General features: G+C 52.4%; 9 protein-coding genes across 9 annotated transcripts; 3 read left to right on the plus strand and 6 right to left on the minus strand.

Moving 5' to 3' along the window:
* Nucleotides 1-1,607: 1,607 nt before the first annotated feature.
* A1O5_05317 (adenylyl-sulfate kinase) lies at nucleotides 1,608-2,285 on the plus strand (the record flags this gene model as incomplete). Its single annotated transcript, XM_007745918.1, has 1 exon — nucleotides 1,608-2,285. One exon carries the CDS (start codon nucleotides 1,608-1,610, stop codon nucleotides 2,283-2,285), a length of 678 nt encoding a protein of 225 aa, XP_007744108.1.
* A 703-nt stretch (nucleotides 2,286-2,988) lies between these two features.
* Nucleotides 2,989-3,588, minus strand: A1O5_05318 (uncharacterized protein). The gene has a single exon (XM_007745919.1). It carries the CDS (start codon nucleotides 3,518-3,520, stop codon nucleotides 3,191-3,193), a length of 330 nt encoding a protein of 109 aa, XP_007744109.1. The 5' UTR covers nucleotides 3,521-3,588; the 3' UTR covers nucleotides 2,989-3,190.
* A 283-nt stretch (nucleotides 3,589-3,871) lies between these two features.
* A1O5_05319 (uncharacterized protein) lies at nucleotides 3,872-5,598 on the minus strand (the record flags this gene model as incomplete). Its single annotated transcript, XM_007745920.1, has 2 exons — nucleotides 3,872-3,991; nucleotides 4,045-5,598. 2 exons carry the CDS (start codon nucleotides 5,596-5,598, stop codon nucleotides 3,872-3,874), a joined length of 1,674 nt encoding a protein of 557 aa, XP_007744110.1.
* A 1,292-nt stretch (nucleotides 5,599-6,890) lies between these two features.
* On the plus strand, nucleotides 6,891-7,835 carry A1O5_05320 (uncharacterized protein; the record flags this gene model as incomplete). The annotated part of the gene is made up of 1 exon (XM_007745921.1): nucleotides 6,891-7,835. One exon carries the CDS (start codon nucleotides 6,891-6,893, stop codon nucleotides 7,833-7,835), a length of 945 nt encoding a protein of 314 aa, XP_007744111.1.
* A 483-nt stretch (nucleotides 7,836-8,318) lies between these two features.
* Nucleotides 8,319-10,071, plus strand: A1O5_05321 (uncharacterized protein; the record flags this gene model as incomplete). The annotated part of the gene is made up of 3 exons (XM_007745922.1): nucleotides 8,319-8,523; nucleotides 8,550-9,243; nucleotides 9,975-10,071. 3 exons carry the CDS (start codon nucleotides 8,319-8,321, stop codon nucleotides 10,069-10,071), a joined length of 996 nt encoding a protein of 331 aa, XP_007744112.1.
* Nucleotides 10,072-11,018: 947 nt separating this feature from the next.
* Nucleotides 11,019-13,394, minus strand: A1O5_05322 (uncharacterized protein; the record flags this gene model as incomplete). The annotated part of the gene is made up of 2 exons (XM_007745923.1): nucleotides 11,019-13,110; nucleotides 13,195-13,394. The coding sequence occupies 2 exons, from the start codon at nucleotides 13,392-13,394 to the stop codon at nucleotides 11,019-11,021; spliced, it is 2,292 nt and encodes a 763-aa protein (XP_007744113.1).
* Nucleotides 13,395-13,878: 484 nt separating this feature from the next.
* A1O5_05323 (uncharacterized protein) lies at nucleotides 13,879-14,485 on the minus strand (the record flags this gene model as incomplete). The annotated part of the gene is made up of 2 exons (XM_007745924.1): nucleotides 13,879-14,178; nucleotides 14,240-14,485. The coding sequence occupies 2 exons, from the start codon at nucleotides 14,483-14,485 to the stop codon at nucleotides 13,879-13,881; spliced, it is 546 nt and encodes a 181-aa protein (XP_007744114.1).
* Nucleotides 14,486-15,763: 1,278 nt separating this feature from the next.
* A1O5_05324 (uncharacterized protein) lies at nucleotides 15,764-17,627 on the minus strand (the record flags this gene model as incomplete). The annotated part of the gene is made up of 4 exons (XM_007745925.1): nucleotides 15,764-16,616; nucleotides 16,681-17,300; nucleotides 17,356-17,501; nucleotides 17,558-17,627. The coding sequence occupies 4 exons, from the start codon at nucleotides 17,625-17,627 to the stop codon at nucleotides 15,764-15,766; spliced, it is 1,689 nt and encodes a 562-aa protein (XP_007744115.1).
* A 1,371-nt stretch (nucleotides 17,628-18,998) lies between these two features.
* Nucleotides 18,999-19,817, minus strand: A1O5_05325 (uncharacterized protein; the record flags this gene model as incomplete). Its single annotated transcript, XM_007745926.1, has 1 exon — nucleotides 18,999-19,817. Exon 1 carries the CDS (start codon nucleotides 19,812-19,814, stop codon nucleotides 18,999-19,001), a length of 816 nt encoding a protein of 271 aa, XP_007744116.1. The 5' UTR covers nucleotides 19,815-19,817.
* Nucleotides 19,818-21,528: the final 1,711 nt, after the last annotated feature.

A 21,528-nucleotide genomic window follows, 5' to 3' on the forward strand; every position in this document is an offset into this window, starting at 1 on the left:
TGCGGCGATGAAATCCGGCCGACTCTCGATGATCGCCATCGTGCATTGCACCGACTCCTCAACGAATGCCTACCATGTCCTCCTGAAGAATTGCCAGGTTGCATCGTATCCGACACCACCCTCGATTCCTCTAGAGGCGACTTCGGGAACACGAATAGTACACTGCGAGAGTCCAGAGGGTGTGGCTGACTGACCTCGCTTAGCCTTTTGGGTTGTTTGTATCACCAAACCAACTCAAACAGAAGATCATCCCCTCGAGTGGCCAGGGCACCTGATACTCGCAAAACAGAACGGAAGCAAACAGCTCTTCAGATCGATCTTGGATCTGGGTCATCGTTGGCGGGCCTCAAAACTCACCGCACCTCCACAAGATCCAATCTCTCTCAAGATGCAGATCAGGTATTTTGAGACAGAAGCCGTCGTGTTTGCTGGAAGAGGCGTCGTTTCGAAGCCGACTACACTGAAGTCACCTGCGACCAAGGGTGATACATCACCAAACGAGGATCAAGCAAGTTCAAAACATGCTCGAGGAGAGAAGACTAAATCGGTATTCGCGAAGGAAATCCCAGATTCAGAGCTTACCTGGCCGTGAAGGATGCAGATATTTGTGGTTGAACTGACTGCACATATCCGTCGGGCGTTGCTCCCGATGCTCCCTGTACGACCTTTGAGCCTAGATAGCTGGCTAGTGGTTGTCGACATGGTTAGGTTGGCAAACGAAACGTTGACAGGTATGACGGGTGTTGAAGAATGCCAGGCTGCCCGCACATCGTGGAGCCCCCAACCCACACACCACACAACGCCCAGCTACTCCGGAAGCGCTGGGGCGGAGCGCGCTGGCAACACGAAGCAAACACCTTTATCAGCAGCCCTTCAGCGTACATATGTACATACCTAGAGCATCGAACGGAGCAAACTACCGTGTGTATGGTCCAGATCCCCCTGACACCCTTTCACCTCGCTTCCAGAGCAGCGTGAAAGGATCAAGAGAGAAGCGCGGAGACCTCTCTTTTGGCCCCCATCCGGCCACCGTCTCCTTTTATCGGAGACTTAACCTTCGGGGGCACAGACCAGCAGACCTTGGCGCTCCGACTTCCGATATCAACAGAAAAATTGAACGAAAATGGAAGGTAGAGCAACGCCCAGAAACGCCTCAGGAGCTGACGGCGGTGAAGGAGATTTTGATATAACAGCATATTATCTCCTGAGTAAACAGACCCATTTCAACTCTACACCGAGGTTACAGCATCAGGGTGTCGCCCTGGTCAACCAAGAACGGGATCCACAGAATTTGTCCTTTGTGCAGGAACACATTACGAACTATGGCAACGTAGGTCCTCCTCCTTGGGTTCTGCTCAATTCGCACAACATGATAGCACGACATTTGCCTGTGTCCCTTGTTTGTATTTCGACTCGAGTCTCTCGGGGATACTTTTTCTTGATATGTCTATCATTGTTATCCTAGCCATGCTCATCCCCCTCAGCTTCATGACCTGGGACTATTTTGCTTTGTGTTTCTCGTCATTAGCTTGCGAGAAAAAACTTTGGTTGATCCAACAAAATCCCGCACAAGCCCTCCCTGAGAAAGAGATAAAGAGAGGAGAAAAATGTCTGACACCGTACTTACACCCTCAAATAGCAATATCCATTACCATCCCACGCCCCTGACACCTTCCATCCGGGCAGGGCTACTCAAGCAAACCGGTCTGACGATCTGGCTTACTGGCCTTTCGGCTTCGGGAAAATCCACCATCGCTGTCGCCCTGGAACAAGCCCTCATCCGCAAACCATTCAACAAGAATGCCTACCGCCTGGACGGTGACAACATCCGCTTCGGCCTCAACAAGGACTTGGGTTTCTCCCCGAAAGACCGCGAGGAGAACATCCGTCGCATCGCCGAGGTCGCCAAGCTCTTTGCTGACTCGTGCACCATCGCCATCACCAGCTTTATTTCCCCCTATCGCGCCGACCGTGACCTCGCCCGCAAGCTCCACGAGGCCGAGCGCCCCGGCGGCGAACCGGGCGTGCCATTCGTTGAAGTCTGGATCGATGTCCCCGTCGAAGTTGCCGAGCAGCGCGACCCGAAGGGCCTGTACAAGAAGGCTCGCGAGGGCAAGATCCCCGAGTTCACCGGCGTCACAGCCCCTTACGAGGAGCCCTTGAAGCCCGAGGTGCATATCCGAAGCGACAAGACTACAGTCGAGGACAGCGTCAAGATCATTATCAAATACCTTGAGGACCAGGGCTATCTGGGCACCCCGCCAGCCGTTGACGACGAGGACTAGATTGATCGATTGATTGAATAACACCTTCGACAGCGGCGACGGACTAGAATCTAGAGATCAGATCTGCAGCTAGAGATGAAATGGGAAATTGCAATGGAAGCAACCTAGGGGGTTATGGCCGGAAGCGGGCTGGACGACAACTGGATAGAACTGGAGGATTTGGGAACTGGAAATTGACGATCGGAGGTTGAGGACGGGGCATCCTTTTCTTTCCGTATCTACATATCTATTCAGGCCACAGACGTTCATAGAAACAGAACTTTTGTTCTTATATGCGGGATGGCGGGCTACCATGCCGAACCATGTGGTGCACTGCCGTCCCGCGCTGGTCTGTCTGTCTGGATGTCTGTCTGGCTGTTCATTCGCCCCTTGGAGATATCCACTTCGTCTTCGTCACTTCTCGTGGGCACCAGGCGTAGCCCGGGGTCCGGGGCTGGGGCTGGGGCCGCGGCGGAGCGGCGTCTGTTGGATTGTTGTTGTGACGTTGCTGTTGCCCGGTTGTTCTTGTTAATCGCTGTGTAGTGGCGGCGAGGTCGCTTGACCACCCGGCAGCGGCCGATCCCCAGGAGCAGCCGGATCTGTGGACGGAGCGCCGCCATGCAGTCACTGTGTGCTCCTCTCTTGCAGCTATGCAGCCTTCGCCACCTCCATCATCAACATCCTCGTCATCACCCTCATTATCATCCACTCGTTGAGCAACGGACAGGCGCTCATCCCACCATTTCCTCCGACACATCTCCCACAGCCGACTCCTTGAACGCTTATACGGGAACCGTTCATCCTCTCCAGTCAGTGCAGACGTGCTGGTGAATTCAGGGTCGGATGTTGCTATTCCATTATCCCAGTGCGAGGAGGTTGAGTCCGATTTCCCGTGTCCCCTCCTGTTCTCGTGGGCGGGCCCATAATCAGCGTCCTCGTCCGCGAGGACGGTTCGAACGCTTGGATCCTTCAAGGGCGGTGTAGACAAGGGAGAGGCAGAGGAAGGTATTGCAGAGTGCGTGTTTGCCTCTGTAAGAGAAGATGTTGGATCGGAAAGGCACCTTGGAGTCTTGGTACATCTCGGAGAAGGATTCGGACGTGATTGACTCACTGCTGTCACCACCATCACGAACGGCACCGCCACCATCGTGACCTGTCGCACCAGAAGCGGACGCTGTTGCTGATCTCCTGATCCTGGTCTCTGAAACGGACAGTTTGTCCGGTGGGAGGCGGCCGCCTCTATCTACAACTGACATCTCGCTTTGTGCAGCGCGTCGAGAAACGTGATGAACCTGCGCGCTTCATGATTCTGCGCCAACGTCAACGAAGATAAGCAAGCACTGCTCGCGCAATAGTTTGGTAATGAGCAAATAGGTATCCCTGAATGCTGTTGTCAGAGTGCCTTGGGGTGAAATCGCATTTCGGTTGTCAAAAGAAGACGCTCTGGCAGGATGAGAACCATCCACTTGAGTGGACAAGTGAATGACTGTCGCGGCAGAGATCTTGCTGAGTCCGGGCTTGAGAGCAACGACTCCTAGTGCACCTACTCCAATCTTGGAGACCGTAACATTATTCCAACATCTAGTCTTCCGATGATCAGCGAACTATTACTTTAGACGTTTTAATGGATGTGCCTCGGTGTTTAGGACGTAGTCGTCTAGACTGATAAGATGAGGTGGTGAGAAAATGAGGTAGAGATATTTTAGCGTTTCTGCGAACCAGAAGCTCTAAGAAACTCTTAGTACAGCCCGCAGTCTGGAAATTATCGGACAGCTCTTACCTCCATTGAATCCCTTTGCGATGGCTTGCCAGTGACAGTCACATCATCAATGGCAGCATTGGCATATTCGGTTTCCGTGGCAGCCCGGATGGACTCGAACATTCTCCACGCAGCATCTAGCAGTTCTGTATTCCCGGTTGTACGGTAAAGTATGAACACACTTTCCAGGGCCTCTGGGCGAAGAATATAAGATCGATCGGAGATTGAAACGAACCCTTCTGGCAGTGTTTCAGAAGCGCGGTCCTCGTCCCATTCGCACACTTCGAGCGATGGACAAGGTCGCATGCGGAAGATCTCCGGCATAATACCAGTTGGAAATGCATCGTATGCATAGATGCAACCCTGTCTCAATCTTGCACCAATGTCGACGTGCTCTGGAAGCGAAAAGAGCTTTCCTCCTAGGATGAACATACCACCTGTAAAGCAGCTCAAATGTTGTCCTTCTGGATTGAGGGTAGGCTTCCCATCCATGACGGTTGTAGAGCCGGCGACTAGTACATCTGTGTTGTTCGGGAGCATTGGTCTGAACAGTAAGTGTTCGATCGCTGTGGCCATAGAGTCCCTATAAGCTTTCTCATATGCTGGCTCCAAACCACCTAAGAGATAATGCATCTTAGGCAGATACTCGTAGAGGGAATCTGCAAGGGCGCCCAAGGTGAAGGTATTCTCAGAGAAGGTCTGGTCGCGCGCATTAATGGATGTTGGCCACATACCGGGCAGTTGAGTTGACGCTTGATGGTCGACAAGTATTGAGGTCACGCGGGCGATGGCGTCGTAGTATTTAGGGTTTCCAGTAATCTGAGCAAGTCGAGTGAACTCAAGCGTGAACGAGCCTACTGCAGCCGAAATTTGATGGTCATCCGCAGCTAGTTGGCCACCTTTTGCTTTCTCAAAATCAAGCCAGAACGGAGGCATGTGGCTTGGAGTATCGAATCCGGCGTAGAGCATATCCCCAAGCTCGACAGCCTTTGCCAACAGGGCGGGCTCGTGACTCAGGTCGTAGGCTGCTAGCAGGCCCCCTAAATGTCTGATATTGACTTCAAACATATTGCATGAGGTATCTGGCGTTATTGCCCAGTCAATGCTTGCAGCCGCCTCTGCGGCTTCGTAAAATTCTTCCTCGAGTCCCATTATCCAGAGGGTATCCAGAGAGTCGACCAACGTGGCTGCCCATCCGCCAAACGTATTCTTGCTCTTTGCAGAGATAGGCTGCAGTTCATCTTTCAGCCAAGCATGAGTTTTGTAGCTTTGCCAACATTTCTTGAATGTTTTCAGTATCGATTGCTGGCGTGATATTCGCTGTGTTGCCGCAGCTCTTGACTCTCGCCGGAACTTGGAGTGGACTGGAGGAAATCGGTGCGGCTTTCCTGTCGGGAGAGGAGCAACGGACTGGAGAGGGTGTCGGTAGGTGTAGGTGGACCAGTCGAAACTACTTTTGACAAAAGGAATGGGAGTTGACGAAGAGGCGAGTGGCCGATATACGAGGAAGACTGCAATGATGATAGCAGACACGATCAATGTACGGAAGAAGGGTCTCCAATACAGCTTGAACATGGCTTCCCTTGAGAGGCTTGAATAGAATCCTCGCGAAGGGGAGAACTGAGCTGGAAGCCAAGAAAGCATGCCGTCCATGGCGAAAGAAAGGACGCTGGAGTCGCAGAGGCAGTGTGCTAGAACAAGTATTCATCTGCTTCAACAACAGGGTGAGGCAGGCGCTTGTAGGACGCGCTGGCATTAATTAGTTGGTTCTTTGGGCCAAGTCTGGTTGGGTGGGGTGAAGGGACACAAGAATGTGTCATGTTTGTCTCGACAGCCGCCTCGACGCAGTGCAGCTTCCTCTCTCTCTCTCTCTCTCTCTCACACACATTCTGAATGTTCCTAAAATACTCTTTGATAGCGGCGTTCGAAAAGTCTCTTGGCCATCAACAATGGGGTAACTGCACTTTCCAAGCATTGCAGTGCACCGTCCTCGGTAGTTCTCCATTCCTGATCGTTGCCGCCGCCGGATCCACTTGGTATGTATGTGAGTACCGAGTACGAGATTAGGTACGCACCATCAGGTATGTAGGTCAAGGATAGGTCAAGGTAGGGAAGGAGTACTGGTTACGAGGTAGTGAAACTGAAACACATTTATCGATAAGGGGCCTCGAGCTACAACTTGGTCGAAATTCATGGGAGGCCCGCATGACTGACGCGATTTTGGGTTTGCACTACTCGCCAGCGAAGAATGCTCCCTCGCTCCGTACCTACTGTACAGTACCCAGTAGCTCGCTCGCGTCTCCTGGGTACTGGGTACTCTCGTTTCTTCATGAATCGCGTCATTACCCAGTCCAGCATCAAGCCAGCAATAGCTCCTCTCCGGCCGTCCCTTCCTCCGTGACTCACTTTTTGCTCAGCTCTGCGCCCAAAGCCACACACCTCTTTTCACGATCCGATTTGACCTCGGAACAGCGGAGTTGTCTCGTTACTATGGGTGCGTGCTCGCTCTCCACACGCACAAGGCTGTCTAAAGTACCGCGTATTGCTCGTACCTACCGGGAACTAAAAGCGGAAATACAGGCTAGTGAGGCCTTGTGAGGCTTAAATTAGGAATTTGGGCGCTTACAGCAGTTGGGCCCAGCCGCCAAGGGCGATCGATCGGCGGACCCGCGAGTCAATGATCCAGCCCAAAATCCAGCCCTAGAAACAACACGTGGGCCTGGTTGGCCTTGGTTGTCGCATTCGGGGCGCAACTTTTCTACCTTCACCACTCTGTCTTTCTTTCTGAGCATCACTCAGCATCTTGGTAGCTTCCGTGTCCCACTGTAGTCACGAAAGTCACAGATGAGCGCAACTTTCGACTTCCAATGTTAATTTCGAGGCTGCAGTATCGATTTGCTTTGGTGGCCACGAGTTTGGTTTTATTCGTCCTAGGTCTGCTCTACAAGACGAAAGCGACCGTGTCCCTCAGACTTCAGCTCGGCAACGCGCCCAACGAGCCTAATGGCCTCAATAAGCCCGATGATTCCAAAGCATGGATCTACTCAGGTCCCGAGGCGGAGGATAAGGCGGTGATTCTGGCCAAGGTCCGCAGCGAAGATGTGAATTGGGTCTTTGACTACCTTCAAGAGTGTGTTACCCAGCACCGTCTATATAGCTGCGTGTGCGCTGACGAGGATGCCCGTCCCAGTTGGAAACAAGCTATATACTATATGGATGAACCAAATGAAGGAATGCTCCATCCACCTCTCAACAAAGGCAGGGAGGCTATGGCGTATCTTACATTCATCATCGATCACTACCACGTTCTTCCATCGTACATGGTCTTCGTCCATCCACACCTTCGGGGTTGGCCTGAAGCATGGCATACGGATAGTGACGATCACGACCAAATCAATTACATCAGGTCTCTAAGGCTTGAATACCTCGAACAACATGGTTATGCTAATATGCGTTGCATTCATGACCCGGGCTGTCCAGCAGAGATCCAAGTCGATCGACAAGAAGACCACCGCACTGCTCAGCACGCTATGAGGGAGGCATGGCCTTACATGTTTGGGGGCAACTCTACGGAAATACCCAAAGTCATCGCTCAACCATGTTGCTCACAATTTGCCATCTCGAAAACGCAGGCTCTGAAGCGCAGCAAGGCGGATTACGAGCATTACCGCCAGTGGCTACTTGATACTCCTCTAGATGATGCTACGAGTGGAAGGGTCTTCGAGTATCTCTGGCATGTTATCTTTGGACAGGAAGCTGTGCGCTGTCCCCCATTAGAGCAATGTCGGTGTGAGCAATTCGGTCGATGCTAGGATTGCTAAAAAACTCACCGGAATGCTGCAAACGATTCACCCATGTTGATTGAGATCGCATGCTCTATCTCCAACTAGTTGGAGATTGCAAGCAGAACTTAACACAAAACAAGGGCGGAGGATTCACAACCCCACTCAATGCAGAGGTCGTGACGTTCAAATTTCCCTGTGGTATTGCGAGAGTCTTTGAAAGGGATACAGTGCTTCGATGCAAGGCACCATCCCCTTAGTTACTACTTACAGTTTTGCTCAAGTCCACCGCCCCAAGTGGCCTGAGCATCTTCTGCTGTGGGCTATGCCGAACGGACAGCGCCTAGGCTCAAATTCAAGACCGCTGCAGCCACCGAGGAGGCCATTGGCTTGAAAACACCCTCGAGCCGACTAGAAGTCTTTGTTCCGCAGAAGTCTCTTTTGCAAAATATCTATCAAGGCAAGCGTAGCACTCGGTACTCCATACTCGGTACTGTGCTTCTCGTCAGCATCATGTCATTCGTCTACCCTCCGCCAGCTCCAGCAGAAAATCCATCGGCCAATTCGCCATCTTTTGGCATCGGCTCGAGCCTGGCCATATCATGGACCAACACTACCTCGACCTACTCGAATGCCACATTGGTGTTGATGAAAAATGATGGCAACCACACCTGCACCCTTTTGAATCTCGGCCTGGCATATTGTGAAGCCATTCAACGTAAGTCTTCATTCACCTCCGAGCAGTCGGTGCTCCGTTCATGGCCAGAAATCTCATGTATCCGTGCATTTCAGCCTCATTCAGCGCATACGATTCCCATGGGATTTCGTGGAGAGTCAGCACTTACGCCTACCCTGAATATCCTGCCGACACCAATCCCTCCTATTACCTGATCTTGGCTGCCTTCGATACGACTGGCGTTGTCAGTAAATTTTACTCGCATGACTTCTTCATTTATCCACCAGATGATGTACCGACCACCACCTACACGGGATCTACGCCACCAACTACCACCTCCAACACCGCTTCCTCCAGCACCGCTTCTTCCACTATCGCTTCCTCCACTACCACGGCCTCCTCTTCGATCAGCTCATCAGCAACGTCCGCGGCAATCGCGTTGACCACCTCAGCGCCCTCTCCCGGGCTGAATGGGAGTGACAAGATAGCCATTGGTGTCGCAGTTGGGCTCGGCTTACCATTGATCATCGCCTTGGCCATCATCGCATTCTTCCTCTTCAAAAAACGACGCAAGAACTCTCCTGCATCGGCTCCAGCCAATCCCAGAAATTACCAGGACAGTAAGTCTTTCGCGGCTTCCTCCCATAACATTGGTGAAGACTGGGCGACCACGGGCACGCCAGCGCCCTCGGAGCTGGGCTCAAGACCGATACCGACGCACCAAGCGCATGGCTGGCAGCCTCAGCAACAGCAGCAGCCACCGTATTTGTCGGAGTTGCCAGGAGAGAATCGTTCGAGGCGGTGTGAAAAAAAAAAAAAAAAAAAAAAAAAACCATGGCTAAATGGCGTTGACAAATGTTTGAACTGGCGTGCCGGCGTCAGGGCGTTTTTGTCTCAGGGATTCCCCTTCCTTCCCCGGGGGCCGCTAATATATGACGACGTGAGGGGTCATCATTTTCAGTTAGCTGAATCAAATCAAGTGTAGAAATTTTCTGATCGTGATGTCTGGTCTGGCGTTGCTCACTCCTGTGCTCGTCATCAAGATATATGCTGGCAATAACCTCAGGCTTCTCTCCTCGTCAGATAGACATCACTTTGATATGGAAGGTCATGGGAAGGCTGGGCCGACGGGCGGCGTCTCGAGAGTCTCATTGCGTGTCATGTTTCGAGTCAACATACATGGCCTCTCACAACGCAGCGCGGTAGAAGACAATCCCCGAATCTAGCCTCTCGCAATCTTCTTGTATCCATCTTTTTTCTTGTTTGTCTATTTGTTTGTTTCTGTCAGCACCGCTTATCCTACGTCATTCGACAATCATGCCGTGCAAATAACCTCCGGAAGCTTTCATGAGACTGCCGAAAGTCAAAATTGATTCTGCAGTGGCGAAGGGCCCCCGACCTCCAGGCTTCTGCGCTTATTGACCCTCTCGATCGCCTTGGCTACGTCCCGGCAGAAGTAACAGACACAGAACTGACACACTTGATCATGCCAGGGTTGTCAGCCCCTTCCATGATGCTGGTGAGTCGTATCTGGAAGCAGTCGCCAGCAGGCCTTTCTTGTCTTGGCTCGACGAAACGAGCAAGACCTAAACGTATTAAAGGAACCGAGTAACTTTGGATTGGTATTGACGAGTCTTCTTTCACGGGGCGCCTTAACCGAGGAGTCCTGGGTAGGTACTTAGCTATTAAGAGTTGGAAGTTTCGGCAGACGTCCGTTTGGAGACCCCGGGGGGCTCGGCAAGTTGACGAGCTGGCGGGTCGGCGCTAAGGGAAGCAGGCATCTCGGCACGTGCCATCAAGCGCCCGCCCAGCAACTCGATATGAAACGTATCGCCTATCTCGTGTACACAGGCCCGGGAAGACATCGACTTTCTTATCCCCGGTACATACGAGTATCCTGCACCAAGAGTGCTATGCGCATGCAGCTTAGCGCGACCATGGCCCGACGTGAGATACTGCAGCCGTCTACATACCGGGTCTCAAGTACATAGATTAATCAGCGCAATTCTAAGGGTGAGTAGAAGGTGAGAGGAGGTGAGAGCAGGGTGAGGAAAAGGCAGCTAGTTCTATATACGGAATAGAAAACAGCACGCTCAACCTCGTCCCAAAGTGAGCACCGAGCGGCTGTCACTCTGCTTGCGCCGCCAACTTCAAGGCAGCCTAGTCGATTGGCCATGGGGATTGGAGCGAGAAACAAATTGGAAAAAGTCCAACGAAACAACTCTGTGCTTTGTCAATGGCAATCGGGGGTTGGAAGAAAGAGAGGAGGAGGAGGAGGAGGAGGAGGAGGAGGAGGAGACCTATCGAGCTTCTCGTCGTTGACGCCATTGGTCAGTCTGCACCCCCCAGACCTTAGAGCTGGAGGAGATGGGCTCGCAACCCATTTGCCCTGCAGTTTGGTAAATAAATATTACATGTGCTTTTCATAGCTCGTAGCATTTTTGTAGAGTGTTGCAAAAGAGTCCAAGAAGCTCCTCCGTCGAGATGCTGCCGCCAACAGTTAACCGTTTGCCACGTCAAAGGCACTGAGAACCTTTTCAATCCACCAGCTCCAAATTCCCGACACTCTGCTCCACTGCCGTCATCTCAGTCTCTCTCAGATTCGAGGCAGTGCTGCCCATCTTTTTCAATTTCCCCTTTGGTCCAGACTTCTTCGGCCGACTGCCATCAGATATGCTGGGAGGCGGCGCCTCCATGATCCATTGCACAATAGCGTCCGCCCGTTCGGTGCTGCCCGGAGGACATTCATCCTCCATGGCCCATTGTTCTGCTGATGTGGAAGAGATTCCATTACTGCCATCGCCACTGGGATCCGACTCGGAACCCATCAGGTTGGTGCGGTTGTAGACTTTCCTCGATGGATCTTCCTCCCCGTAGGCGGCCGCTCTCGTTTCTTCTTCCATAATTCCCTCGTCGGCTAAGGCTTGCAGGTAGGCCGCGTGCTTTATTCGCAGCCTCTTCTCTTCGGCCGTTTCTTTCCTGTCCGTTGGTTTGGATTTGTATTTATACCCAGCAAGATGCGCCGGTGTACATAGAGTCTTCCAAGTTTGCGCGAGTCCAATCCAATTTTCTGTGCGGTTTAGAATCTCCATCCAGTCTGCCCGAGCCGAAGAACGGGGAGATAGAAAGATTGGATAACCATCGCAGACACGTGCGACACGTGCGACCATGTAAGCATGTCGCTGCAGCTCCTTGGTCGATGTTTGAATGATGCAATGACATAGTAACAGAGAGTGGAGGACGTCTATCAAAAGCGGATGATAGGTGACTGCTTCGGCAAAGTCTGGCAGTGAGAAGATGGGGTGATTTGGGTCGATTTGCGTATCTCGTTCGGGAGCGTAAGGCGGTACGTCTGCAGGCGGTACAGCCGCGAACAACTCATTCACTTTGTAAACAGGGGGTGAGGGAAGCAAGGGCCGTCCCTTGTTTTTAAGGCGATCCTTCATGCTCTCGTACTTTACCAATGCTTGCGACGTCCCGGTGCGCGCGTGGGAGTCGATATCGAGTAACCTCTCACCGCGGGAGCGACGTCCAAGCGATGGAGCACTCACGTTATCAACAAATTGCACTGTATACTCCAGCGGAAGACCTGGCGTGTATTCGAAATGCGACAGAAAGGAGAGATAATCACGAAGAGCCCTTTTCGCATATGTCCGGGCCAGCTTCCGTGCTTCTGCACGATGTTTGGCCTCCTTGTTCCTAATGTCCACCACGGGGGGATCCATGTCGTCAGCTGCTTGTTGAGCGCCATCTCGGTGAGGACCGTGTAGAGCCGGTCTGATATTTTCACATGCCAGATTGAGGTACGCTCCGCCTCGAAGACATAACAGCTGGGGCTCCATACTGCTAGGTTGGTCCTTGTCCTCTACGCGGCCCTTTGGCTGGAATTCTCGACCGAGCGTGGCCGCATCCTTAGCTAGTATCAGATCTTGTTGGTCGTTCTGATGTTGTGAGTGGTATAGCCTGTGCACAGCGAGACCATCCGTGCAATCTCGCACCACCCCTTCATAATCGTACTTGAACATACGAGTGACGGCTCTCGTCCTGTATGGTGACGAGTCCGTGGGCTTTTGGTTGATCACATGGTTCAGAGGATCCAACGGAGTGTGATCAGCCATGGCCATGGAAGGTATCTTTTCGTGAAAGAAGTGGACATATAGCGCATCCGGGTTTTGATCCTCGCGCCCCAAAACGAGCTTCGCGACATCTTCAAGGGCTGACGCCGACTGCATCGTGACAACACTTGCGGCGATTTCATCGAGGGAATATGCGTGGTATAACTTTTGTGTTGCATGGTCCCGCATTCGGTGCCTCCGTTCACGACTCAATTTCGCGTGTCCACCGGCTCTTCCATTTAGCCCCAGGATCTCTGCATCTGGTCCGTAGTAGATGCCCTTATTGGGGCTCAGTGAGGTGTGCAAGGACGCAGAAGCGGCGCCGCTTGCAGCGCGGACGGCGAGACTGGTTGCCTCATCAATCAGTTTTCTGATCTTGACGAGGTCGAAAAGGACGGCAGGGTGGACTGGGTGAGGACGAGGAGAATAGTAGTTGCTGTAAGCAAGACTCTCGAGGACTTCGGTTGGGAGGCCGAGCCATGGTCCGTGATAGCAAGATATATGCTTCCAGTGTCTATGTCAAGGGTTAGCCTTTGCAGAACGAGATGTCCAACCGAGGAGGGCCATTGCCTCAAATTAGACAGGAAAGTCCAATTACTTGTTGCGACAGATGATCAAAGCAGGCGGCACCGTCGAATGCGAGTGTGGTGCAGAACCTCCTTTACCATCTGTTGCTGGGGCCGGTGTTGGACCTGGGCGCGGTGGCTCTTGCTTCCCACGGGTAGTTGCGGAGTTGCCTTCAGCCGATTGATTTGTAGACTGTGCAGAAGAGGAGGGCTTCGGCTTCTTTCTTGTCATGGTCTGATTTTCACAGCTGGTGGGTGATCGAGGCCAGGACGCAGCGCAGAGCAATGTCGACAGTACTCGGTAATAATAGATCCGTGGTGAGTGCCCGCAACAAGAGGGCGGGCGAGCGACGCAGGGTTTGGGGATCGCGATGCGCAGGCGCGTCTCGGTCAACTCTTTCCGAGATCCTTCTGTGGGCGTCGGGCGCGAGGGCAGCTAATTAACAGTATGTAGCCTTTGCTTGTTTGAGTAAGGAAGGTTGTAAGGATTTCTCGAATCTCGAGTCCACTTATTCTGGACTCGATAGGTAGTAAAGGGGGCTCCTTGATTTGTGATTTCCCCACTGTCGCCTTGACTTGCTTTGTACTCCGCAAAGCACATTCTCAACTTTCAGGCGCTTGATCAACACAATAGCAACAGTGGAAGGATAAAAGGATCGATTATGCTATTTCAAGATCTGCCTGTTTCCTCAAAGACCGGACCTTCCCAAGCCTTCTCACTTGCGGGTGAGAGCTGGACTCGAAGGTCTGACCAGCTGATACCCTGTATCGAGACCCCAAGCAATTGAATTGAATTCTAGATCGACCTGCGCGATCCGCATTGACGGCGTGATGGTGAACAGATTGAAGCCCTTGACCTCATACTGAGCGCCTCCCACACCCAGGAAGTTCCAATACCACAGGATCTTGGTGCAGCCGGCGGCAAGGATCTCAATGGTGGTGATACCATTCAGACCTGGCGCTCTGAGGACCCCATTGATATACACATCCTTGCCAACAAAGGTTGCGGTTCCGAGCTGATTTGACACAATGTTTATTAGCCAACTCCCCTGGTTGGCAAATAGCTAGAGGACTTACTGGCAGTCCTTCAAGCGACAAGATCGAATCCCTGGTCTCGGTGTAGTTCGGATCGAGCAGGCTCTGGGCCGTGGCATTGGCAGCAGCCACGTCGGTATGTTCCAGTATCGTGATATACTGGCCGACAATCAACTCGGCGTCATCTTGCGAAAGACAGTCTTGCCAGTCACCACTTCGCTTGGGGGTTGAGAGAGCCATGACACCGGCCAAGAGCGACAGGGGGGTTAAAGTGGAGAGGAGCTTCATGGTTGAGAAGGCTGGAGGATACAGTTCTGCAGGAAATGCTAGTCGCTGGGGAAAGGTGGATGCCTGTTACAGCTGGTCTTCTCCGGGCATTTATAGTTAGGCACTGGGCGGGAGAGACGACTTGGAGTTTGGGATCCAAAGATGTATGAGTTCCCCTTCTGGCAGGTGGAAATGCATGCAAGGTAACATGCAAGTCTAGATCCTAACCGTCCCGTTAGCGACCAGTTTGACTGCGTGGGCAGGCGACAACGAGATTGGCCGAATGAAGATGAACTTGTCGCTGTTTCCACCGCGGACTAAATCAGGCAGACTGAGTGGTGATCTCACGCCCTTGAAAGCGTACCGAAGGAGTGAGTTTGTTCCCCAGACGATGTCTTTGCCGAACTTGAAAGATGTCAACATGGCTTCTGATGGATAGCCAAGAGAAAGGGCTGCATCGAGCCGACCGACGTCTGGACGGTGTCAGTCTGAAGTAAGAGACGATCCAGCCTGACTGAGATACAGCTCGTATTCATACAGGATTTTGATGGTCAGAGTTCAAGAAGGGAGAGAGCCACGAGTTTGGGTTTTCTTCCACGGCTGAGCTGGACATAGTCAAGGGGTTTGCAAACCGAGCTGCCAGGCTCTGCGCGTCCCGTTGTGGTGGTGGTGGTGGTGGTGTTGGTACAGGAGTCTTGACGACATTGACTCCGAAGGCGCAAGGCGCAAGGGGCGGGCTGAGGTAGATATGGCCATGGCGAATGCAGAGTCCCGCAGGACAAGATACAGTGGTCTCAATGACACACGCCCCAACCCGAGTCCTATATTGTTCACCACTGTTGAGGTCAGCGTTACAAAAGACGGAGAGGGAGAGGAGGGGCATCTGGCTCCCATACACCACCATCAGCTCAGCCTATCTCACTCTGGGAGGCCCTTCATTCGTCAGGGAACATGTCATCTTCACGAAGACTATTTCCATAAAAAAGGGCTATTGAGCCTATACCGTTGCCATTTACAACACCATTTCTCCGGGCATCGGCTTCGACTACGGGTCCGACTACGCAGCAAGACTTGGGACAGGACCGTCGCCTAGTGCGCGATTCGTTGTGTGTGTGTCCCGAGTAGAGGAACAGGGAAGTACAATCATGGAACCATTGCCTTGTGTTGGAGAAACTTGCCTTTCACGTATACAGTACGTATTTCCGGTGCTTTGTTGTTCCAATTCTTAACATCCAAAACGCAGATCAGTTCTGTTGCCAAAGCCCGCTCGATTTCGCAAACTCAAAGTATACTAGTTCCCTAGAGCGACAGGATCGATCTCAAGACTTGCTCAAGCTTTTCCTCGCATGAGGTCGCCATCGGCGCCATCATCTGCTTTGCCCGCCACGCAACGTACCGGTCAGGTCGCACCAGGACACATCCATCCTCGTCGACCTCTCTCCTCTTGGTCCAGTCGCGATATTTGTCAGCGTAGTCGAGTCCAAAGCCGATTGCGAACGCTTTAATGGGGATTCCAAGCTTGTCCCCCACCGTCCTGGCTGCAGCTTTCCAGGCGTCTCCACCGTGGCCGGTGAATAGCGCAAACCCACTCTTCCCGGCCAGGTCGAGCGTGGAAATCTCCTTGCTGGGCACATCCTTGCTGAGCCACGCGTGCGGTAGCCGGTTGCCAGGGTACGTACTGACCCGGGCCTGGGTGAGGTAGTTGCCGGTGAATGGGGCTTGAGGCACCTCCTCGTCTTCCAGATATATGGCACCAGATATATACCACTGGTTCATCATGATGCCCACACTGTCACCTTCGCCGCGGTGTCGCTCTAGAGCGTCAAAGAGCTGCTGGCGGCGCACCTTGCCGGCCTCTGAAACCTCCGAGAGTTCCCTGTTGGCCCTGATCCGCTCTTCCTTCGTCTCCCCAAACATACCAATTGCTCCCCAGACAGTCGCGTGGTTGCGTAGAAGCTCGTTTGACCACTTCACCAGATCTTGGCCGACGGGTTGCCGCTCCGTGTTGTAGGTGTCCAGCAAGGATGGAGATGCCTTCCCTTTCACGACCAGCGCAGCTTTCCAGGCCAAGTTGTAGGCGTCCTGTATACAGGTGTTGCTGCCAAGGCCAAAGATAGGGGGATGTCGGTGGACTGCATCGCCAAGGCAAAACCTGGTTGCTTTTCAGCGGCTTTCCACCCAAAGACGTGCGGTGTCAGCAGTCCGACAGTACTTACACATTCTGCTTGGAATACGATTCCGCCGCCGTCTCGTTGATCCGCCAACTTGAAATGTCCACCACCTCAAACGGAATTTTGTCATCACCTATCACCGCCTTGAGCAGATCGTTGACCTGATTAGTGGCTTCTTGGGAGGAGCCGAAAGCTTTGATGTCCATTCCTGGCTTGGGAAATACCACCAGGATCCATTGATACCATGGTTTGACCATCCGCAACACGGGTGCGATTCCGTGTTCGAGGTCCGTGTCTGGCTGCATTATCCAATGCAGGTGTCCAGTTTGATGTTTCATGATGTCGCCCAAGTCAGCATTGAACAGAATGTTGTACGCGACGCCTCCTGAAGGCTGGACATTATACGAAAGCCCGATCTGCGCTGCCACTGGGCTTCTTGCTCCATCGCAGCCAAACACATAGCGGGATCGGATCTTGAATTTCTGGCCGAGCACCTTGTTCACGGCACTGGTCACACATCCTTGCAGGTCTTGTTCAAGATCTGCGAAACACGTGTTGAAGAGGCATTTCACGCCGTGCGTCGTCGCATATCGAACCAGTATCGGCTCGAGATAAGTCTGTGGGAGATCCAGAGACGCACAGGGACTGACGTCGGCCACTTCGCCCTGTTGTGTGCTGGTCAGCAGCCAGGTGGTATCAGCTAGACATTCCAAGGCGCACCATCTTTGCCGGCCCAGCACCCCAAGCATGGATTCGTCCATACTCCACCCCCGTTATAGAATAGCACCAACGAATCGAGTTGAGAGCGTCGCCACGGTTCCCAAGACGCAGACATTCGTCTTCGAGGCCAAGATCACGCATGCACTCTTGTGACCCGTCAGCTATGCTTACGGACCAACGCAGACAGGACCGATGATTCTACCGAGGCCTGCCATGTTGACCAGATGCGCCCTAGGAGTAGCTGTCGTTCCGGGCGCGTCCGAGATGAGCATCACTCTCAGTCCTGGATGCCGGAGGGGTGAGTGCTTGTTTGACAAAGGTACGAGGTATAGGATTCACTATACCATAATTGATCAGAAAACATGCCAACGAGGCGCCAGCAGGGCCTGCTCCAATGACCAAGCAGTCTGTTTCGACGCTGGCATCGACAGTCGGAATGTTCCGTGACATTGTTCACTCAGGAGTATCAAAGCCAGTTCCGCCGATTCTCGAGTTCGAACGCATAATACTCTGAAGGGAAGTGATGAGACACAAATCCCCCGGGATAGAAGGAGAGCGAGCGGGAAAGACATGGACCTTATATCCTCGCCTTGAAGCCCGCCAGGGCGACTAAGCTTTTGCAACAGCCGCAGTAAGTAGTTTCACCGCGCGGGGGATCATCTTTGTCACATCAGCCAACAGAGTCCCCTGCCCGTACATCTTAGCGTCAAGGATACATGACATGACATGCCTGATGGTCTTTTTGTTGGCGGCCTCATCTCGAAAGCGTAATTACACAACGGCAATGGCCCTGGAATAAAGTGTCTACCTCTTTTTTTTTTTAGGGCAGATTTCAGATCTGCGCTAGGGTGTGAACGTTGGAAGCTGCAAAAATGGTAGGGACCAACATGGGCAGCACGGGATGTAATTCGCTGCTCCACACATCAACGAAGTTGACAATAAGCCCCGAAATCAGCCCGGTTGTCACAATACTGTAGTAGACATTGAAGCGGCAGGATTTCCGGCGCATTTTCTGCCGCACCATGGTATAATTATATAATCTAGAAACGGCGTTGCAGCGTAGCTATTTTCTGAGATGAGAATCTTCTCGCCGGGAGCATGAGTAGGGACTTCGAATATAGTGACAAGAGAGAAACAGGGAGGAAAAGGAGATGAATAGCAGGGCTCCGTATGATACCCCTGAGAGGAAAAGGCACGTATGGGTCTCGGCTGGACATAGACGGAATGATCCGTCACCTTTGGAATATGGAATGCGCGTCCTTAGATTCTGTCGGCCATACTCCATGGCAAGTATGTCCTCTGGCTCTGTTCGAATATCCAACAGGTACTATGGCCGTCTCCCAGACACCTCCGACCGGTGCCGGTATGCTTGCGGCGACTGGGGTCCAGCGGATGTGCGCAAAAGGATTGTGTGTGAACGGCACGCTCGATGTCTCAATCTCGTCTGTACACTACCATGACGATGAAGCGCCGAGAGCTCTCCGCCTGACGTTGCCGAAATCCAAGTTCTGTCCTCTTTCAAACACGCTTTGCAGTTCCGATGTACAAGTCGTCTCGTCGTCATATGTCCATTAAATAGTGTCAATACATTCAACCAACTCCTGGAGATGCGGCAAACGCAATTGAAAGACACTGTCCATGCATTATATTATCCCGCGCATGGCCCCAATGGCCGCCCCAGCACCTGCTGCATAAAGTATTCTGGGACAGGCTGTCTGCCGAGGACCTTGGTTTCCAACTTGAATGATACCATTTGTCCCTGTTGTTGTTGTTGTTGTTGTTGTCGGGATAACTCCAGAGCCACTTCCGAATATGGTGCATTGGCTCACATCTTGAAGACCAGAACAACCCACCGAGCTTAATGAGCTGCAAATGGCACTTGCCGAGCTGAGTATTGTGCCCGAGACTCCTTGCACCGTTATGCCTCCACCGAGACCTCCTATTGTGACCCCATTGGCCCCCGCTAGAGAAGTGAAGCAAGCGGTCGAGGCGGATTGACAGCTTGTGAATGCGCTGGAACATAAATCGGCGTTGGGGAAAGAGGTCGGTGCATAGATGAAAGGATAGTATGGGTTGGTCACCGTTGAGCCACCTCCAATCACGCCTGTGATCGAAAAGACTCCGGAGCTCGTTGTTGTTGTTGTGCCTGACCCGGTAGCCGACGATGTAACCGACCCCGTTATAGATCCCGCAATTGTGCCCGTACACACTGCATTAGACGGACAACAGGCAATATGTCCAGCTTGATCCAAAGCACAGGTTGTATCAGAAGGACAACAGACATTGTTTGACCCAAGACTCGAGCAAGAGTTGAGGCCTGCTTCGCAGCCCTGCCTTTTCACGAGGAGTGCATCGTTCGAGAGGCCGAACAGAGGATTTGAATAGGGCGAGTATTCACTGGCCGACACAACAGCGATGCGTAGGATCGTGGCCAATATCCAAGGCACTCGGCGAAGCATTTCCGGTAGCTTTTGTGCTCGTAGATTTTGAGAGGGACTGATTCACTGGCGAGGCATTTGCGATTATCGGTGAGCTGCGCACGCTGCTATTGAGGATGCTCGAGGCTGCAATGGAGCTCTGCAGGAAGGGGTGTGGATGCGTGTGTGCAATCAAAAGGCAGTATTTGTGTCAATGAACATATGGATATCGACATTCGAAGAGGAAGATCATCTGCTTTCTTGCTCGGAACGATCAAATACGGTTGGAAGAATAATGAGAAGCTCTACTGGGTACACTCAACTAACGGCCAACCCAGCTTTGTGGACGGTTCTGGGTGGCCACAGCAACCGCGCCACTTGGCCGAATCCTCTCGGCACACGCAACTCATTTGAAAATTCCTCCCTTTCTTCGTAGTCGCTGCTGCTGATGACAAACACCAGTGGCACTGGGCACGATTAGTTCTCTTCACGAACCGTATCTTAAGCCTCATATCGCTGGACAATATCAGCAAGCGCGGAGTAAGTCCTAGACCAGCATTTCTTCACATTCCGTTCCCTCACCTGATGATTCCACCGTGAATTCTGCAATTCTGAGAGATGCTTAAAGTCTCGATGCGGAACTTCAAATCTACACTTGATCTGATCCAGTCACGGCATCCAAGCATGATTCTTGCGGGGTTTGAGATGCCTTTGTGCTGACTGTCACACTGATAGGCGCGGTTGGGCGTGAAAACGACACTTCATGGTGCTGGCAATCGGCCACGCAAGCCCAACCTCCATCCAGCCGCCCAAATTGAGCGCCAAAGTCGGAGAATATTGGGCATAATATCGAGTGCCTCGTATGACTCATTGGAATGCCTACCAAAGTACGATGTAGATCGCATCCAAGTTTTGTCCAGCCCAAAAACAAGAATTCTGAGCAGAGTCTGTACGTCAAAGCGACCGCCATATCGCGGATCATTGACAGTATACGATGAATGATAGAGGGCCATGATTTCCAAGGTAAAGTGAATGCTCATGACCAACGAAGGACTTTGAATGTGCGACTTATTCTGCAATTCGACTTGCGCCTCAGCTTCCAGAAGTTGCCTCGAACACCGCGTGCGCGACAGCCAGACGAGGCGGTCGGCCGAGTTGTCTCTCGTCCCCGACAAGCTCCTCTGTCACTGCGTACCCAGTACAGTACCATGGCATGCGGGAAAACGAGAGCAATGTGTCTGATCACACCAAGACAAAAGGTCGGTGAGTGAAATGCTTCTTGACTTATCAAAGCACAGACTACGGAGGCTTGTGGAAGACGGTTCACCCGTGGGGCAGGATTTGCCCTGGCTCGCATAGCTTGAAGCTCTCTGTTACCACAGAACGCCCGGCTGCCAGATCAAACATATTTGCAGAGGACACCGAGTACTGTACGAGATGAATGCCTCCAAGATATGTTTCCACAACACGTGGTGGCTGTCCGGCATATACGAAAGCCGGAACAAGAGTACATACTCATGGACCTACTGGGTCCTTATCCTCAGCCTACTTCTTTCGATCGGAGACTTGCCGAAGTTCTTCTCCCCGTAGCCGGATGGACCTTTGAACCTTTCCTTTTCCGTGGAGCCCCTTTCAAATATGAAGTATACATAGAATCTTAGCGTGCGCACAACTATCACGTAAAGGGGAAACGGTTCCTACTTTGGATGTTCTTTTGGTTCTGCTCAATTGATTTCCCAATCATTAGCGGCAAGTC

The sequence above is a fragment of the Cladophialophora psammophila genome, assembly GCF_000585535.1.
Source record: "Cladophialophora psammophila CBS 110553 chromosome Unknown aczJe-supercont1.7, whole genome shotgun sequence".
NCBI classification, from domain to species: domain Eukaryota; kingdom Fungi; phylum Ascomycota; class Eurotiomycetes; order Chaetothyriales; family Herpotrichiellaceae; genus Cladophialophora; species Cladophialophora psammophila.

Coding starts and splice junctions, on each gene's coding strand:
- A1O5_05318 (XM_007745919.1), bottom strand. CDS start 3,520: ATGTCAGTTGTAGATAGAGGCGGCCGCCTCCCACCGGACAAACTGTCC.